At 48.2% G+C, this 20,202-nt stretch overlaps 1 protein-coding gene across 2 annotated transcripts in view; it reads right to left on the minus strand.

The window, feature by feature from the left end:
• PCDH7 (protocadherin 7) overlaps positions 1-20,202 on the minus strand; it is a 646,786-nt gene that overhangs the window by 463,912 nt on the left and 162,672 nt on the right. The window contains exon 3 of one of the 2 annotated variants that reach the window (XM_054999687.1): positions 3,068-3,086. The exons of the other annotated variant lie outside the window; for it this stretch is intronic. Coding sequence (XP_054855662.1) covers positions 3,068-3,086 — 19 coding nt within the window. The remainder of the gene's footprint in view (positions 1-3,067; positions 3,087-20,202) is intronic. 2 annotated transcript variants of the gene reach the window in all.

Genomic DNA, 20,202 nt, shown 5'->3' on the forward strand with positions numbered 1-20,202 from the left:
GGCACCACAGAATCACGATCAGCTAAATCGGGATTATTTTTTGGATCGTGCCCATGTCTACTTCAGATCAGCTACTTAAAATGATCCATCCGGCAAGGGATTTTTGAAATATCCATGCCCACCCACTACATACACCAACATCATAACGATGGGCATTTTGCCATTGAATAATAAGGATGCGCTCTCCAAATTTGTTTTATATTAGCATATCATCTATATTACAACCCGTTCTTTCTTGATTCAACAGAATTGCCTCTGCACATGTCAAGAGGATTTTTATTAAAAAGTGCCATTGCACTGTGACATCATGTGATGTGTCATGGGCCTCTGGGCTTGTGTCACAAGGCCCAGTGTGATCCTGAGACTACCCTAGAGTGCCCTAGCTTTAAATATGTGCAAGTGGGTCGCAGGCAGCATGACTTGAGTAGCCTTATAGAGCAATATATCTGAATCTTCTCTACAAGTATTTGTCAAGCATAAGTAAAGACATGGTAGTCACTGGGGATGTGCAATTCAGGTAAGATATTCCTTTTTCACCTGATTTGGTAAAAATTGGTATTACTGAACTATAAAAGGAGTACCGAATCAGATTCCGCATTCCCAAACTCAAGTTTACAGGAATAATTCACGTTAATTCAGAAAACTTTGGTAATAGTGGCTGGGCTGTTCCTTTGCTGCTCCTTTGCTAAGGAACAACAAAGAAATATTCTTTCCTGTCTTTTTTCACAGATGGGAGGGGGAGAAGAGTGGGGGAGTGAGGCAGAGCCAAAAGGGAGGGGGAAGGAGGAAGGGAGGTGAAATGAGTGGCCAGTCCTTGCAGGACATCTCCTTCTCTGGTCAATGAGATTCGCTAGAAGTAGCGAGCCTTTTTTAAACTACCCTGCAAGGAGTTAAATAGGCAATCTTAGAACCATAGGGTTGGAAGGAACCTCTAGGGTCATCTAGTCCAACCTCCTGCACAAAGCTGGAAATTCATAACTGCCACACACACACCACGACTGCCCCAGTGACCCCTGTTCCATGCCCGGAAGATAACTTGCCTGAGAGCAGCCTTCATTTTGTGTAGTATGTACTCTGGCTGTCTAGAGAGATCATCTGAGGGTCAAAGAATATGAGACACACAGGTGAATGTCAGATCCTGTAAGGATCCCTGGGAATTGTAGTTTTAAAAAATGGGCTGCTCATATGAATCTCAGCCGGGGAGAATTGCAAGTGGAGTGCTCTCTCTTTCAAAAATTCCCCAGAGTTTTTTTTCACAGATGGGAGAGGGAGAAGGGAGGGGGAGTGAGGCAGAGCCAAAAGGGAGGGGGAAGGAGGAAGGGAGGTGAAATGGGTGGCCAGTCCTTGCAGGATCCTTACAGGGGGAACGTAACAGGACCTTGCCGAGAGAAGAAGAACAGGAGGGATTGCGTTTCTCTCTCCCTCACAAAACACTTCGACTCCCCCCCCCCCCACAATAGGAACAAACGGAGTGGCTGGGGATACCTTGTTCAGGGACCCACAGAACTGGACCCCAGGATCCAATCTTCCTGGACCTTGGAAGTCTTTAGAGGGCAGTCAGGAGTAGGTTCCCTGAAAATTTAGTGGATTTTGCTTGCAAAATGCCACCCCCAGCCCCCTGGATAACCCCCAGATAGTTTTTCCCATAGGGAATAATGAAAATTGGAGGTGGCTGATGGCACCTTCTTTAGGGGGGCTATAATGTGTCCCCCGGGAGTCCAATCTCCCTGGAACTTGAGGTGTTTTAGAGGACAGTTAGGAGTAGGTCCCCTGCTCATTTGGTGAAATTCAGTCACAGGTCACTGGAAAAAATTTCACTCTGTTATACCAAACCAGAGAATCGATTCAGTATTCGAGGAATACCATTTTTCTCCAGTTTAGTATTAATAAAACAAATGTACATTTTTTCATTTGCATACCCCTAGTAGTCACTCTTAGCTACTTACTTAAAAGTTGGGATGAATCACCATCAAAGCCATCTCCACGTTATATAAATCATAGTAACAGCAGGGTGCAAGAAGGAAGCTTCCTGGAGCCCAAAACTAGAGTGTATAGTGCTGATGGCCAATCACAAGCAAGGGAAGAATCAGATAGCAAGGGAAGGCTGTGGCACGCACAAGGTATAAACAGACAGTCTGTGACATTTTAGCACCCAATCCAAATGGCACACCCATGGCTGAAAAATTAAAGAAGTTGCTACCATTTGCTACACAAGGTGGGCAGCATCTGCCTAAGGTGGGTTGCCTCCCTCTCCCAATGCTAGGGGCAGCCCTGAGAGATTTTGTTCTTACATTAGAACAGACTGTGGGTCAGGACTTTCTCACAGGTAGGGCAGGAGTAAGGAGTATGGTGAGCGGGAAGAGGAAGCTCAACAGCAGATTTGGGTTTGCTTCTGCACACTGTGTCAGATGGCCACAAAATACATCCTGATAACTGTTCAGTGTTAACCAATCTGAGATTCTTGAGAAGTGAGCTATTAAAAAACCAGCTTTGGAAATGGGTCCCATTCAGAATGTTAGAGAACTACAGTTTTGTGTGCAGAAAGACAGGCATAGGCTTGCCCATTCCCCAGTGGGGTTGGGGAACCCCCTGCCCCAAGCTTCTGCCCCCTGCCATCTCTCACCTGGCCAGCAGGGGGAAGAAAGGTGCCAAACTGCAGTGATGGGGGTGAAGCATGCTCCTATATGCTCGGAGCACCCCCACACACATCGCAGTGGGAACGATGTCATTCCTGGCACAACATGGGGCACTCTGGAGCATGCATGTATGCACTTTGTGTGCGAGGTAAGTTCCTCACCTCACAACTCCCCCCCTGCAACCCCATTCTCCGGTTCCCCCACCCCAGAACCAGGCAACCCCAGACAGGCATCAGAATGAATAACTGGCAAAACAGACACACACAAGGTTATTTTGACTGATTTAATGTTTGGAACAGCGTTATGCACCTACAAAAAGCTCAATGTTGTAAAAAAAATCTATTATTTTGAGGGGGTGTTAAATTTTTAATTTTTGCTATTCTATGAAAATATACAGGGTCATTTGCAACAATTCCAACAGCAAAGATAACGGGAAATGAGGGGGATTTGCTGAAGTTTTAGAGTCCACCATGGCGAGGACTTTGTCTGCTTTGCTTCTTGCAACCCCAAACAAGTGAACTCATATTGTGTAGTTTTCCAACAGTGCAAAGAATCTATTTTTAAACAACAGATTTCTACTCCACCTGCTATTACTGAAGGATCCCTCAAGGCAGTTGGCAGAGCATATGACCAAGCACATCTGAATAGGACTTGTGGAGATGGCGGAAGGGCCCACCGAGCTTTCTACAAGGATCTCTTACGCAGCACACCTCATGTGCTGATGGTTGGCATGCATTTTTCAAACCCATGCATACAGAATCTCTGCCTGAGGCTGGCTACGTGATATGCAAGACCCCCAGTTCACAGAGCACAGATACCATTTTAAAACACCTTCCAAAGAGGAGAGGGAGAGGTGGAGTGAGGAGCACAGAGCCGTCATGAGGATAAAATGAAAGAGCAGAGAACAACACAAGCTGCTTTGGGCCCCTGCTGGGGAGAAGGGCGGGGTATTATAGAAATAAAGAAAATAGAAAGCAGTTTGGAGGGCAGCCTTCACCCTTTAACTATCCCTCTTTTACTGCTTCCAGTCACCTGCTCTAGTAACACAGATAGCCCTCCCCCACCCAGGACTAGTCAAAACATGCATTTTGAATCTGGTCGGTGTAAGTGCTACTTGGGAGGTATTTTAGAGAAGAAAACAAGAAAGCAAAGTTAGTTGTTCCCCATTGCTTCCCTACTCAAAAGTTCCCATGATCTGTGTTCTTTATTTTATTTTTAGTGCAGGATAAAAACATAAATTTGCACAGATTGCAGGCATTGCCAAAAAACAAATGCAGGTATAATGCATATATTTTGGGAATGTCCAATACTTAGCTCATTTTAAGAATAAATTCACATGGTCACTAGAGAAATTCTTCACTATGAGCCACCATCAGAGTCGAGGGGATTAAGATTTTTAAGAAACTGCTGGTACTGATGACAGAGTTGATTATTGCTGATTATTGCAAGCTAGAATTTGCACGCAGAGCAGGGGAAGTTAAGACCTCAGTATCAATTATTGACTAGCATATATGGACCGTGGCACTTGAACAAGAGTGAGAAGACAGAGGAAAGACGCCCGTCTCCCAATCAAACAGATTTGTGAAGAATCTGACTTTTGTATGGACCACTAGGTGATGAAATTTTCCAGTTCTCTACCATCAGTTGCTTTTCTTTAAGCAACAACAAAAGATTCACACAGTGAATCAGTTTTCTCATTTCTGTGCAACATTTTATCGTCAGTCTCTTTGTTCCTCATGAAACACAGGACAGACTTTTAGGACTGGAATAAAATGCAAAGAAAGCAGAATCCAAGGAGAGAGCTAGTGACACTGAATCACTTTTAACTTTGCTTTCTCTGGATGCAAGGAAGGGACAAACGACACATTTTCTGTAAAATCCTCCCTTGAAATCTGTTCTCATCTTTGATATGCTGGCCAGACACAAGTCGTCATACTTCTATTAATATTTGCCTGGCTGTCAGTATTATACCATGTTTCTCTATCACATGTTACTACCATTCCCTTTCAGCAGAAAAGGTCCATAATCTAAAAAAACAGACAACGGTAAAAAATGTGACCATTAATTAGCTCCGCAGGAGGAAGGGGGCAACTCTCTGGTGCAAATATAGACCCAGTGAAGAGATCCTGCCACCGTTAGTTGTCTAATAGATACGATCAACTCTCTCCCCCTTTTCTTTCTCTGTCTGTCCACTGACAGCATAGCAATTGAAGCTCCCTTTCTCCTTCCAAAATTTCAGTCTAGCTTGCACTACAGTGCTATACTTCCCACCTGTACCTGCATAGGGATGCAGAGAACCTAATAATTCTACTTCCTCACAGATATTACAGGTCCTTGAATTTATACCAGATCACTGAACCTGCCTGCTACAAGAAATGTGCAAATTCACACATTTGAACTTAAGTTGGAAGCCAATGTGATCTGCCATTCACACCTATTTTGGTGTGCAGTAAGTGACATTTTAAAATTCTTTTTGGTAGACATTATTATTGGAAAGTCACAAATGTTTCAACTTACATTTTTATTAGTTTGGCTCCTACAAGTTTTCCACGAGTGCTCAAAGGAGAAGAGAGAAAGAAAAATGTTGCCCAATTCCTGAATAATGGTTTTGGCCACATCAACTCCATCTTAATCTATTTCCCCCTGTTTTCCAACCCACATTGCATTTAGATATGGGCATGAACAGAAAAAAAACCCGAACAAGCTGTTTGTTGTTTGTTGCCATCCATGAACAACGAACAATGAATAGTAACGAATATAACTCTGTTCACACAAATGTTCGTTGTTCGTTGTTCGTGGCCCCTTAAAGATCCCTTTAAACTATCAGCTGGCAGTTGGCAGGGGGAATTCCCCCTGCCGCCTGCCAGCTGATAGTTTAAAGGGCCCTTTCCTGCCACGTGCAAGGGGAAGGGCCCTTTAAACACCCCACAAACTGACCTTCCCAATGTCCAATACCCACCAAATTTGCAGGGGACATAGTCCTCACTGTCCTCTGAAGACCCCCCCCCCAAGTTTCAGAGAGATTGCACCCCGGGAAAGGCATGATCCATGGGTCCTTCCCTTTGTTGTCATTTTCTCTTCACAGTGGCAAAAACAGGACTCTCTGCTGGAAGTACTTCGAAGGGTTCAAGCCAGAAGGAGTTCAGGCAGACTTCAGTCCCTGCCGTTGCCAGGGGAATTGATTGAAAGGCCCCTGACTGTCTGGCTTGATGAACGGCTGACGAAGGCAATGAACGAGGCTTGCAACGACCACTTGTTCGTTTAGAACTGAGCCTCATGAACGGATTGTTCGCGAACAGACTAATGAGATGTTTGTGGTTTTTTCCCGTTCGTAATGCTGTTCGTGCCCATGTCTAATTGCATTACACAGCTCCTCGTCACTTTTTAGGGCCTCATACCTGAAACGCCTGTTCTGTTCCCCATTTTCCCCACATTTACTTTCCTAGCTTAAATGTAACTCCTGGTCCAAATTGGAGCAGTCTGTTTGATTTTTGGATGTTGGCAGTTTTCACACGGCCACGCGCCCGGAAGATCGCACAAAACTCATGGCATAAAAGTCTTCCAAGCGTGATTTCATGGCACAATCCCATTTAATGGCCCCTTTTCTGATGTCATCGGGCCATTAAAGGGGATCGTGCTGGGAGATCATGCTAGGAAGACGCTTTATGCTGTGAGTTTGCGCGATCTCCTGGGGTGCATGTAAAAATGGTCGTTGTTGTGATATTGATAGTTTAGATAAGGAATGTGTTTAGGATTACCAGGTCCCTATACCCTACCACTGTGTGTGTGTGGAGGGGGGGACTGGCTCTTACTTTGTGCTTCCCAGTAGTGTTTTCACGCACATGCACTTCCAGTACTTCCACCATGATGTCACTTCACTGGCCCCAGGCATGTTCCCATCCTTCATGCATGGCATGGCAAATTTAGCTTGTTTGGGGCCACAATTGGCCCCAGCAAAGAGCAGGAGCATACCCACAGCAGGCGCAACAACATCACTTCAGGAAGTAATGTTGTTGCACCCCTGAAAGAGTTCCCAGTGCACACTTTCTTGGGTTGCCTGCCAATGGCAGCTGATCACTGGGCGGGTGCCACCTCCTGCTGATCAACTGGGCAAACCCCTGGGCGGTTGCCTGCTGTTGGCAGGAAACTGGAAGGTCTAAGTGCTATTTGTCTGCCTCAGTTTTTAGTATCCTACTATATCCTACTATATAAAAGACTAATTATATTCAAGACAACTCACTTCCTACCCTGGTGCGCCTCTAGAGGGTGATGCTGTGGCAGGAAGCCCAGATGAAGCAGCCAGATCTCTAGAGAGCACACCACACCAGGAAGCCCAGGCCAGGATCAGGCGTGGAGCAGGCAGCAATGCCTGCCCCCTGCCTTCACCCACATGGGATCAGGAGTGGAGCAGGTGGAAATACCTGCCCCCCACCTTCACCCCGCTGGGATCAGGAGCAGAGAGGAGGCAATGCTCACCCACCACCTTCACCAGCTGGGATCAGGAGCAGAGCAGGTAGCTATGCTCACCCCACACTTTCACCAAGTTGGGATGCAGAGCAAAGCAGGTGCCAATGCCTGCCCCCACCTTCACACAGCTGGGATCAGGAGCAGGGGAGGTGGCAATGCCTGCACACTGCCTTCACCCAGCTGAGATTAGGTGTGGAGCAGGTGGCAATGCCCACCCAACTTTACCCAGCTGGGATCAGGCATGGAGCAGGGGGCAATACCCACCTTCCGTCTTCACTCAGCTTGGGTCAAGAGTGGAGTAGGTGGCAATATCTTCCCCCCCATCACCATCACCCCAGTGGGATCAGGAGTGGAGCAGGGGCAATGCCTGCTCCCCTCTTTACCTGGCTGAAATCAGCAGAGGAGCAGGTGGCAGTGCTCACATAGGTGTGGAGAAGGAGGCAATGCCCAGTCCCCCCTTCACCCAGCCAGGATCGGGAGTGGCCAAAAAAGAGCTTAATCCCTGTAATTAACACAATACACATTAACTTTCTCTTAACAAATGTTAATGATTCTACTAAAGTGCAAGTGCAAACAAGTATGTGCAAGTACAGAAATACATTTCACCATTTCATCTTTACAGGAAATAAGCAGGTAAGTACAAATTCATGAATATTTTTCACATCTCATCGTAACCAGAGCTCATTTAAAGAGATAGTGCACTTAATACTGATGGCTATAGCTCAATCCTAAATAAACAACGATATAGGGTATACAAACTTCAGTAAGTACACAATGGTACATACAAAAGAACCACAGTTCATATACAATTCTGGAGAAGGGCGGTGGAGGTGAATAATACTCTTCCTCTGTGGCATATAAATGGTCAGATTGAAGTGAAGTTATTTCATTCTAATTTCTTCTCTTCCACAGGTACAGCAGGACGTAGCTCTCTAAAGGTGGTCACCTCCTGAATGAATGTGTATTCTAGTCGTAAGGGAAACTCCACTGTGAAGTTTCAACGGGAAATTTTTCATATTTCATTCTCATCTCGCCAAATTTGCAACTGCGTCTGTTTCCTTCATCTTTACAGGAAATAAGCAGGTAAGTGCAAATTCATAAATATTTTCGGTCAAAAGGCTGGTTCGAAGGAAACAGACGCAGTTGTAAATTTGGCGAGCTGAGAATGAAATATGAAAATTTTCGATGAGAAAGTGGTGACAAAACAGGAAAGTAGCTAGCGTCCTGTAGGATATTTGAGACTCTCTGGAGGGGACTCCCGCATTGAAACTGCACAGTGGGGTCCCCCTTATGACTAGATGTGAAAAATATTTATGAATTTGCACTTACCTGCTTATTTCCTATAAAGATGAAGTGGTGAAATGTATTTCTGTACTTGCACATACTTGTTTGCACTTGCTCTTTAGTACAATCATTAACATTTGTTAAGAGAAAGTAAATGTGTACTGTGTTAATTACCGGGATTAAGATCTTTGTTGGCTGCTGTTAACCCATAATTGCCCTGTTTGCTAGTAAAGGATCTGGAGTGGAGCAAGTGGCAATGCTCGTCCCCTTCACTTGGCCAGAATCAGGCATGGAGCAAGAGGCAATGCCCAGCCACCTTCACCTGTTTGGGATCAGGAGCAGAGCAGGTGGCAATGCCTGCCCCACGTTCACCTGGCCGGGATCAGGCGCAGAGCAGGTGGCAATGCCCATCTCCTCTTCATGTGGCTAGGATCAAGAGTGAAGCAGGTGGCAATGCCCACCCCCTTCTCCCAGCTGGGATCAGGAATGGCGCAGACGGCATTGCATGCCCCCACTTGGCTAGGATCAGGCACAGAGCAGGAGGGAACACAGTGGGGACCCACCTGGGTTGGAAAGGTCAAACAAAGGTACAAGGCTACAAGTGTCTATATACCAATGCCCAAAGTATGGGCAATAAGAAAGAAGAGCTTGAGCTTCTATTGCAAACAGAGGGCTACGATATAGTAGGAATTACTGAGACTTGGTGGGATGATTCCCATGACTGGAATGTGCTAGTGGATGGGTATGAGTTCTTCAAGAAAAACCGGAAGGGTAGAAGAGGAGGTGGAGTGGCGTTGTATGTGAGGAGAGGGCTTGATTGTCAAGAAGTTATGGAGAATGGGGCGGACAGCCCGGTGGAAAGTATATGGGTAGAAATAAGGGGAGGAAGGACAAAGGGTATTATTGTTGGAGTCTGCTACAGACCACCTGACCAGCGAGAAGAAATGGATGCTGCCCTCTTGAACAGATTGGCAGAGTATCCAGACATCAGAACCTTGTAATTATGGGTGACTTCAGCTTCCCCCATGTGTGCTGGGAGACAGGCTCAGCAAAGCGTCATGAATCATGCAATTTCCGGACCTGCCTGGCTGATAACTTCCTTTTTCAAAAGGTGGAGGAAGCTACAAGGGGCTCGGCCATACTAGACTTGATATTAACCAACAGGGAAGAATTGGTAGATGAGATGAAGGTGGTGGGGACCTTAGGGGGAAGTGACCATGTCCTTCTTGAATTCCAGTTGCTGTGGGGAGCCAAGGAAGTTCATAGCCAGACTCATAGGTTGGATTTTCGTAGGGCCAACTTCGATTAACTCAGAGGCTTGATGAGAGTCATTCCATGGGGGAGTGTGCTGGAAGGGAAAGGAGCGAGTGAAGGGTGGGCTCTTCTCAAACATGAGCTTTTGCAAGCTCAAGCCCTCACTATCCCAGCAAGACGGAAACATGGTAAGGGCTCCAAGAAACTGATGTGGATGCACAGAGAGCTCCAGAATAAGCTAAGGGAGAAAAAGGAAATGTTCAGGAAATGGAGAGAAGGACAGACCTCTAAAGAGGAGTATATGAGGGTGACTAGGTACTGCAGATCAGCCATCAGAGAGGCCAAAGCTCAGTACGAGCTGGGTCTGGCCAGGAGGGCTCGCTACAACAAGAAAAACTTCTACAGATATGTGAGAAGCAAACACAAGGTAAAAGAGGCAATTGGACCGCTGTTGGGAGTAGATGGAGAAACTCTGATGCAGGACAGAGAAAAAGCAGGCAGGCTTAATGACTTTTTTGCCTCTGTTTTCTCCCTGAAGAACTCAGGCACATCTAGAGACGGCAGAAAATGTGGCAGGACACCTGAGTGGCTAATTGACATTGACAGAGAGGTTGTGGAGAGGCATCTGGCTGCACTGGATGAATACAAATCCCCTGGGCCAGATGGGGTGCACCCAGGAGTGCTGAAAGAACTTTCTAGAGAACTTGCAGAACTCCTGTCCATCATCTTCAAGGCCTCCTGGAGGACTGGGGATGAGCCACAAGATTGGTGAAGAGCGAATGTTATCCCAATCTTTAAGAAAGGGAGGAAGGATGACCCGGAAAACTACAGGCTGGTCAGTCTGACTTCTGTTGCTGGGAAGATATTAGAACAGATTTTAAAGGGATCAATCTGTAAGCATCTGAAGGACCACTCAGTGATCCGGGGAAGTCAGCATGGTTTTGTCCCTAACAGATCTTGCCAGACCAACCTGGTTTCCTTCTTTGATCGAGTGACCAGCTTACTGGATCGGGGGAACTCTGTTGACGTGATTTATCTGTATTTCAGTAAAGCTTTTGATAAGGTCCCCCATGACATTCTGATGGGCAAACTGGAAGACTGTGGAGTAGACTATAGGACAGTTCGGTGGATAGGGAACTGGTTGGAGGACCGCACTCAAAGAGTGGTGGTCAACGGCGTTTCATCAGATTGGAGGGAGGTGTCCAGTGGGGTGCCGCAGGGCTCGGTTTTGGGCCCGGTACTTTTCAATATTTTTATCAATGATCTGGATGAAGGAGTGGAAGGGCTGCTCATTAAATCTGCTGATGATACCAAATTGGGAGCGGTAGCAAACTCCCAAGAAGACAGAGTTAAAATTGAACAAGACCTGAATACTCTGGAGAAGTGGGCAGCTGTGAATAGGATGCAATTCAACAAAGACAAGTGCACAGTATTACATCTGGGCCACAAAAATGTGAAGCACAAATACTGGATGGGGGATACACTTCTGGGCAGTAGTATATGTGAACGGGATCTTGGGGTAAGAGTGGACTGTAAACTGAATATGAGCAGTCAGTGTGATGCGGTGGCAAAAAAGGCTAATTCAATCCTGGGTTGTATCAAAGGGGCCGTAGCATCGAAATCGCAGGAGGTCATAGCCCCTCTCTATACTGCCTTGGTCAGGCCACACCTGGAGTATTGTGTGCAGTTCTGGAGGTCTCACTTCAAAAAGGATGTGGACAAAATCGAGATAATGCAGAGGAGAGCGACAAGAATGATCAGGGGTCTGGAGACTGAGCCCTACGAGGAGCCCTGCTCCTTCACCTGGTCATGATCAGGAGTGGAGCAGGTAACAATGTCCACTCCCCACTCTTAGGAATAGGAGATAATGCCCACTCCCCTTCACTTGGCCGGGATCAGGTGCAGAGGACGTGGCTATTCCTGCCTCCCCCCCACCCTTCAACGTACCAGGTTCAGTGACTGCCTCCCTGCCCACCCTCCCCTTTCTATAGCCAATTGTATTTTTTCTCACAACGGGCTTTGTTGCTAGTTGCTAATATTTGCTTAAGAGAAGTCCCCCCAATATTGTACCGAATCCCTCTATAAACTCCATATTTATTTTTAAACCTTTAAAATTGGTCCCTGATATCCTTTTTCTGCAGAAATTGATACTCACAGCCACCTCTTTAGGTAAAAGATCTCAGTTTTCGGCTCCCTGCACAAACAGCCAGTTCATGTGTTTGCAAAGGCTGTGGTAACACACGTATTTTCTCTTTTACACATGGTATCAATTTTTTTTAGGATATATTTTTGTATGTACCAAAGCTGGAAAATATGCTTGTTGCCCTGTACACAAAATGACTACCACATTTATCAAGAAGATTTCCGGTAGCCTGCTCTTCCATGCCATGAGCTTGAAGCACTGAAGTTGTTATGACTGAACTATTATGTCTATACTTTAGCCTCTGAAAAATGTTTTTGCAAAATAGTACTGAAGTTACCTGAACAAATTTTCACTAAGAGACAGAATCCAGCCTCCAAGAATACACCCGTTCATCATGCTATAGTAGTGGAAGTTAGCTGTTAAGAACCACCATGAAAGAGACTGAAACTAAGACAGCAGTTGGCATTATGCCAATAACTCATGCTTTACCATGTATATACTACCCTTCCCTCAAGGAAGTGAGGGCAGTGTATGTGGATGAGGTTTTCCCAACCCCTTTCCTCTGAGATGGAGTGATTAGCCCAAGATCACCTAATTATTTTCATGGTAACAGCAGGGATCTGACAATCAAGTCTTTCCAGCCTAACAGTAACTAACTACTAGCCAGTTTGGTGTTAAGAACAGCAGGACTCTAATCTGGAGAATCGGGTTTGATCCCCCATTCCTACACCTGAAGCCAGCTGGGTGACTTTGGGTCAGTCACAGCTCTGCCAGAGCTCTTTCAGGGGATAATAACATTCTTTTTAAACCACTCTCAGTGGGTGTTAACTGTTAAGTCATCCTGAAGGGTGGTATATAAATCGAATGTTGCTGTTGTTGTTACTATATCACACTGTCTCTTGCAAATAAATGCCATGCCATGTGCAGTTCTGCATGTTTAAAAAATGGCAGAGAAGGACAACTGAATTTATTAGGAAGCTGAAGCATCTTCCTAGAAAGAAAAGCTTATGATATTGGGGAAAGTTTTAAAAACACGAAGGCAGACTAGGGTAGAGGTCCATAAATTTAAGGATGGCACTTGCATTGTCTGTCGGTGTTCTGATACAACAGATTCTGGACAAATATGTTGTTTTCACAAAATGCAGTATTAACATAGAGGATTCATTTCCATGAGACGTTGCAATGGATGCTAGCCTGAATAACTTTAAAAGAGGAAGAGAGAAATTCATGGATGAGAGGTCTATCGATAATTATTAGCCACAATTGCTAAAAATGGAACTTCCACATTCAGAGGAAGTGTACTTTGGAATACCAGATGCAGCTAAACAATGGTAGATGGCTGCCCTCCATTCATTAGCTGCCTTTCAGATCCCCAGGGACAGCTGGCTAGTCGCTTCTGCCAAAGGGGGACAGCACTGTACAGACCTTTGATCTGATCCAGCAAGGAAATTCTTATCCTTTGAATGGCTGAGGACACGAAAGTTACTTGCTGCGACTCCTGCAGCAGTCTGTACCCTCCTTCAATTTTTCAAATCCTCAGGGGCATCTGCAAATAAGTAATGACTGCTTTAATCTGCTAGCAAGGACACATCTTCTGCAATTGCCCGTAGGTGCTGGAGCCAACAATCTTAACACGCTGCAAACAGAGTAAAACTTATCCAAACCAAATGGCAGAACCTTCCTTAATAGTTACCTATTTGTTATCTTTGTTATCTAGTTATCTTTGGCAAAAAAAATATTTGATTTAAACACAGGCAAAAATAATACTTGCATAGGTATTAGTATCCATTCAGAATATATGCCCTAAATGTCCTTTGTTTAGTTAGTGAGTCCAGCAAAGAGAAAATACCTCATATATGCCTTACTGGGGTTGTCAGATGCAATCTCTCTCTAATACTTACAGGCACTTAAGAGAGGTTTCCCATTAACTCAGCAAGTTAAAAAGGGAGAAAAATCAGGATCTTTTTTGTATAACTAAAAGTCTCTCTACATGAGACGCCTGGGTGTGTGTTCATCAAATGTCAGGAGATATAATGTTAGCCAGGAAGCATAGTTTGAAAGACAGAGCCGGTGGAAATCGCTCCAGAGGGGACGGATTCTCTTACAACTAGAGATGGGCACGAACAGCAATACGAACTAATAAAATCCACGAACAGCCCAATCTGCTGTTCGCAAACAAGCTGTTCGTGAGGCCCCATTCTAAACGAACAGGTGGTTGTTGCAAGCCTCATTCGCTGCTGTTCGTCAAGCCAGACAGTCTGGCACCTGCAATCAGTTCCCATGGCAACTCAGGCAGGGAGTGTCTGAACTCTGTCTGAACTCCTGCTGTTGCCCTGGAAACCCCAATCTAAGCCCAATTTAGCTTGATAGGCAGGTCTTCCTTCCAAGTGTGGACTGGAGCTCCAAATTTGTTACAAGAGGAAAAGGCCTGGGGGGAAGGGGGCTCCCAGCACTGGCTTTTAGGGAGAGACAGCTGCTGTTAGAGAGACAGGGTGAGTGCATTGGAGCTTGAATTTTCTTTGTGTGTGGTGGGATAGGGATCTACCCCTTCAGGTTCCAGGGCTGCTGCCAGGCTCTGGGGCCAAGCTATTATTATTTATTATTGGTACCTTTCCAGCTGCCTGCTCAGGTAGGGTTTCTGGGAGTGGTGTGGTAGGGATCTTGATGGCTGGAGGAGAGCCTGCTGGCCCCCACGAACAACAAAAACATGTTCATGAACAGGATCATGTTCATCAATGTTCGTTGGTCATGGATGGCAACGAACAATGAATACCATGTTCTTTTTTTTCTGTTCGTGCCCATATCTACTCACAGCTCTCTGCGACCTCTGCCGTACTGGACTGTCTCCTCTTCCAGAGCTGCCTGCCTTCACTGCCTACCCTGCTGCCTTCACTGCTTAAAACTTTGAATTAACTGAGCTTTGGGAGGCAAAGTCTCCAGAAGAGGAGACGCCAGAAGTGACGGAGGGCTGTGAGAGAATCTGTCCCTCCTGAACAATCCCCGCCAGTTCTGTCTCTTAAAACTACACTTCCCAGCTAACACTGCATCTCCTGACATGTGACTAACATGTGTCAGATGTCTTATGTAAAGAGACTCTTAAGTTTCCACAGAATCACATATAGGATTGACTGTTTAGTTGAGTCCCGAAATAGAGTCTTAGCACAATAGTATCGTAGTAGTTGTGTCAAGCAAACTGAAGATCACCTCACAGCTGTCCATGGAAGTGAAGCGGAAATGACAATTTTGGCCCATTTTTAAGACTTTATCGCAAGATCCTTCAAAAGATAAGATATGGAAATGCACAGAACAATGGAGAATAAGCTTCCAGATACTGTGGTGCATTGAAGTGAATCTATCAAGTTGAAATCCATAACTAAATAGCTATAGTTTATTTTTAGTTTCTAAAAGAGGACTTTATGTGAAGGGGTGGAGAGAAAGAGCTGCATTCTCCCACATAATAAAGCAGTACAACTATGGGGAATAAAAACAGAAAAACCCAAGCCAAGACACAATGAAATATGATATTTTTTAAGGAACTCAATAACAAAGCCAGACAGACTGAAGAGGTCTTACAACAATGATTTATATAGTACAATCCTAGGCAGAGTCACACCTTTCTAAGCCAATTGATTACAAAAGACTTAGAAGAGTACAAATCTGTTTAGGGTTCTACTATTAGGGAAAAAAACAGCATTATCTAAGCAACATTTTAAAAATCCCTTTAAAGCAGACAAACCTCATTATTCCCATACTGCAGGAGGGGGAGACTAATAGGACAGCAGCCTGCTCAAGGGCTGGCAACTGAATTGCGGCAGAGACAGAATTTGAACCCAAGACTGCCAAGCTCACGCTGTTGGCTAACAACATTACACAACTCTCCACACCTACTTTCCTCAAAGAACTCTGGGACAAGACCTTAGACTGGAAATTATTGCAGTTAGAAAATGTTGGGCAGATGCCCCCATCTACCTGATATGTCACCCTCATGCATAGAATTTCCTTAACCCCTATTCTCCTGAAAGGCCCGGGTGGCCCGGGGAGGGGACAGAATCCCAGGGATTGTGGTAAGCTGAGAGGCCATGGAGTTGGGCAAATCCTGTGATTCCTTTTCACAGGATATTGGGTGGTAGGGATGGTGTGGGGACAAGACACAGATGTTCGCCTGGGGATCCCCGGTAGCGCCTCACCCTCTTGCCTGCATCTTGTGGGGGAACTGATCACCATAAATCTGAAGCATGCATTTTGTGTCATTACACATTGACACAGAGAACGGTAGGACTGTTTTCAGAAGCAGTCAAATATCCCGTGGGAGGGGCCATGGCTCAGTGGTGGAGCATCTGCTTGGCATGCAGCAAGTTCCCAGGTTCGATCCCAGATAAACACAGAAAGACCTCCTGGGATGCTGGCGAGCTGCTCCAAGGCAATACTGACCGTTATAGGCCCAGGATCTGGTTCAGCATAAGACAACGTCATGTGTCAGTGTGTAATACAGATTTCAGCCTCAGTGGTTTACTGCTTCTAAAATGATGATGTTCAGTAAGTAAGAAATGACTCCTCTGTCACCTTACAGACACCATCTCCACTAACATCAGCAAGAAAGTTATTCAGGGTTTATTTATTAAAACATTCATAATTACATCCCACGGTTCCACCAAGAAACCCAGGGTGGCATATTATGGCTAGCCTCATCTATACCTCTATGAAGCAGATTGTGCTGGAAAAGTGTGGTTGCTTGAGTGGCACAGAGGTAAGCGTAGGGATGGCATTCCCCCACCCAGGGTGGGTTGCTTGAGTGGCACAGAGGTAAGCGTAGGGATGGCATTCCCCCACCCAGGGTGGGTTGCTTGAGTGGCACAGAGGTAAGCGCAGGGATGGCATTCCCCCACCCAGGGTGGGTTGCTTGAGTGGCACAGAGGTAAGCGTGGGGATGGCATTCCCCCACCCAGGGTGGGTTGCTTGAGTGGCACAGAGGTAAACGTGGGGATGGCATTCCCCCACCCAGGGTGGGTTGCTTGAGTGGCACAGAGGTAAGCGTAGGGATGGCATTCCCCCACCCAGGGTGGGTTGCTTGAGTGGCACAGAGGTAAGCGCAGGGATGGCATTTCCCCACCCAGGGTGGGTTGCTTGAGTGGCACAGAGGTAAGCGCAGGGATGGCATTCCCCCACCCAGGATGGGTTGCTTGAGTGGCACAGAGGTAAGCGTAGGGATGGCATTCCCCCACCCAGGGTGGGTTGCTTGAGTGGCACAGAGGTAAACGTGGGGATAGCATTCCCCCACCCAGGGTGGGTTGCTTGAGTGGCACAGAGGTAAGCGTAGGGATGGCATTCCCTCACCCAGGGTGGGTTGCTTCAGTGGCACAGAGGTAAGCGCAGGGATGGCATTCCCCCACCCAGGGTGGGTTGCTTGAGTGGCACAGAGGTAAACGTGGGGATGGCATTCCCCCACCCAGGGTGGGTTGCTTGAGTGGCACAGAGGTAAGCGCAGGGATGGCATTCCCCCACCCAGGGTGGGTTGCTTGAGTGGCACAGAGGTAAGCGCAGGGATGGCATTCCCCCACCCAGGGTGGGTTGCTTGAGTGGCACAGAGGTAAGCGCAGGGATGGCATTCCCCCACCCAGGGTGGGTTGCTTGAGTGGCACAGAGGTAAGCGCAGGGATGGCATTCCCCCACCCAGGGTGGGTTGCTTGAGTGGCACAGAGGTAAGCGCAGGGATGGCATTCCCCCACCCAGGGTGGGTTGCTTGAGTGGCACAGAGGTAAGCATAGGGATGGCATTCCCCCACCCAGGGTGGGTTGCTTGAGTGGCACGGAGGTAAACGTGGGGATAGCATTCCCCCACCCAGGGTGGGTTGCTTGAGTGGCACAGAGGTAAGCGTGGGGATAGCATTCCCCCACCCAGGGTGGGTTGCTTGAGTGGCACAGAGGTAAGCGTAGGGATGGCATTCGCCCACCCAGGGTGGGTTGCTTGAGTGGCACAGAGGTAAGCTTAGGGATGGCATTCGCCCACCCAGTGTGGGTTGCTTGAGTGGCACAGAGGTAAGCATAGGGATGGCATTCCCCCACCCAGGGTGGGTTGCTTGAGTGGCACAGAGGTAAACGTGGGGATGGCATTCCCCCACCCAGGGTGGGTTGCTTGAGTGGCACAGAGGTAAACGTGGGGATGGCATTCCCCCACCCAGGGTGGGTTGCTTGAGTGGCACAGAGGTAAGCTTAGGGATGGCATTCCCCCACCCAGGGTGGGTTGCTTGAGTGGCACAGAGGTAAGCATAGGGATGGCATTCCCCCACCCAGGGTGGGTTGCTTGAGTGGCACAGAGGTAAACGTGGGGATGGCATTCCCCCACCCAGGGTGGGTTGCTTGAGTGGCACAGAGGTAAACGTGGGGATGGCATTCCCCCACCCAGGGTGGGTTGCTTGAGTGGCACAGAGGTAAGCGCAGGGATGGCATTCCCCCACCCAGGGTGGGTTGCTTGAGTGGCACAGAGGTAAGCATAGGGATGGCATTCCCCCACCCAGGGTGGGTTGCTTGAGTGGCACAGAGGTAAGCACAGGGATGGCATTCCCCCACCCAGGGTGGGTTGCTTGAGTGGCACAGAGGTAAGCGCAGGGATGGCATTCCCCCACCCAGGGTGGGTTGCTTGAGTGGCACAGAGGTAAGCGTAGGGATGGCATTTCCCCACCCAGGGTGGGTTGCTTGAGTGGCACAGAGGTAAGCATAGGGATGGCATTCCCCCACCCAGGGTGGGTTGCTTGAGTGGCACAGAGGTAAACGTGGGGATAGCATTCCCCCACCCAGGGTGGGTTGCTTGAGTGGCACAGAGGTAAGCGTGGGGATAGCATTCCCCCACCCAGGGTGGGTTGCTTGAGTGGCACAGAGGTAAGCGTAGGGATGGCATTCGCCCACCCAGGGTGGGTTGCTTGAGTGGCACAGAGGTAAGCATAGGGATGGCATTCCCCCACCCAGGGTGGGTTGCTTGAGTGGCACAGAGGTAAGCGCAGGGATGGCATTCCCCCACCCAGGGTGGGTTGCTTGAGTGGCACAGAGGTAAGCGCAGGGATGCCATTCCCCCACCCAGGGTGGGTTGCTTGAGTGGCACAGAGGTAAGCATAGCGATGGCATTCCCCCACCCAGGGTGGGTTGCTTGAGTGGCACAGAGGTAAGCGTAGGGATGGCATTCCCCCACCCAGGCTGGGCTGCTTGAGTGGCACAGAGGTAAGCATGGGGATGGCATTCCCCTACCCAGGGTGGGTTGCTTGAGTGGCACAGAGGTAAGTGCAGTGATGGCCTTCGCCCACCCAGGGTGGGTTGCTTTAGTGGCACAGAGGTAAGCATAGGGATGGCATTCCCCCACCCAGGGTGGGTTGCTTGAGTGGCACAGAGGTAAGCATAGGGATGGCATTCGCCCACCCAGGGTGGGTTGCTTGAGTGGCACAGAGGTAAGCATAGGGATGGTATTCGCCCACCCAGGGTGGGTTGCTTGAGTGGCACAGAGGTAAGCACGGGGATGGCATTCCCCCACCCAGGGTGGGTTGCTTGAGTGGCACAGAGGTAAGCATAGGGATGGCATTCCCCCACCCAGGGTGGGTTGCTTGAGTGGCACAGAGGTAAGCGCAGGGATGGCATTCCCCCACCCAGGGTGGGTTGCTTGAGTGGCACAGAGGTAAGCATAGGGATGGCATTCCCCCACCCAGGGTGGGTTGCTTGAGTGGCACAGAGGTAAGCGTAGGGAAGGCATTCCCCCACCCAGGGTGGGTTGCTTGAGTGGCACAGAGGTAAGTGCAGGGATGGCATTCCCCCACCCAGGGTGGGTTGCTTGAGTGGCACAGAGGTAAGCATAGGGATGGCATTCCCCCACCCAGGGTGGGTTGCTTGAGTGGCACAGAGGTAAGCATAGGGATGGCATTCCCTCACCCAGGGTGGGTTGCTTGAGTGGCACAGAGGTAAGCATAGGGATGGCATTCCCCCACCCAGGGTGGGTTGCTTGAGTGGCACAGAGGTAAACGTGGGGATGGCATTCCCCCACCCAGGGTGGGTTGCTTGAGTGGCACAGAGGTAAGCGTAGGGATGGCATTCCCCCACCCAGGGTGGGCTGCTTGAGTGGCACAGAGGTAAGCACGGGGATGGCATTCCCCTACCCAGGGTGGGTTGCTTGAGTGGCACAGAGGTAAGCGTGGGGATGGCATTCGCTCACCCAGGGTGGGTTGCTTGAGTGGCACAGAGGTAAGCATAGGGATGGCATTCCCCCACCCAGGGTGAGGGATATCCCCTGTTCCCACCCTTACCCCGCCCCCACTTACTTGGCCAGCGGGGGGCGTGCTTCCTGGGGGGTCCTCAAGCCCACAGCAGCCCACTTTGCACCCTGCAGTGGGCCCAATTCACCCCCCTGGTGAGTGCAGGAATGCTCCCAGGCTGCCCCTTG

Source organism: Eublepharis macularius, chromosome 15 (assembly GCF_028583425.1).
Source record: "Eublepharis macularius isolate TG4126 chromosome 15, MPM_Emac_v1.0, whole genome shotgun sequence".
In the NCBI taxonomy this organism is placed as follows: Eukaryota; Metazoa; Chordata; class Lepidosauria; order Squamata; family Eublepharidae; genus Eublepharis; species Eublepharis macularius.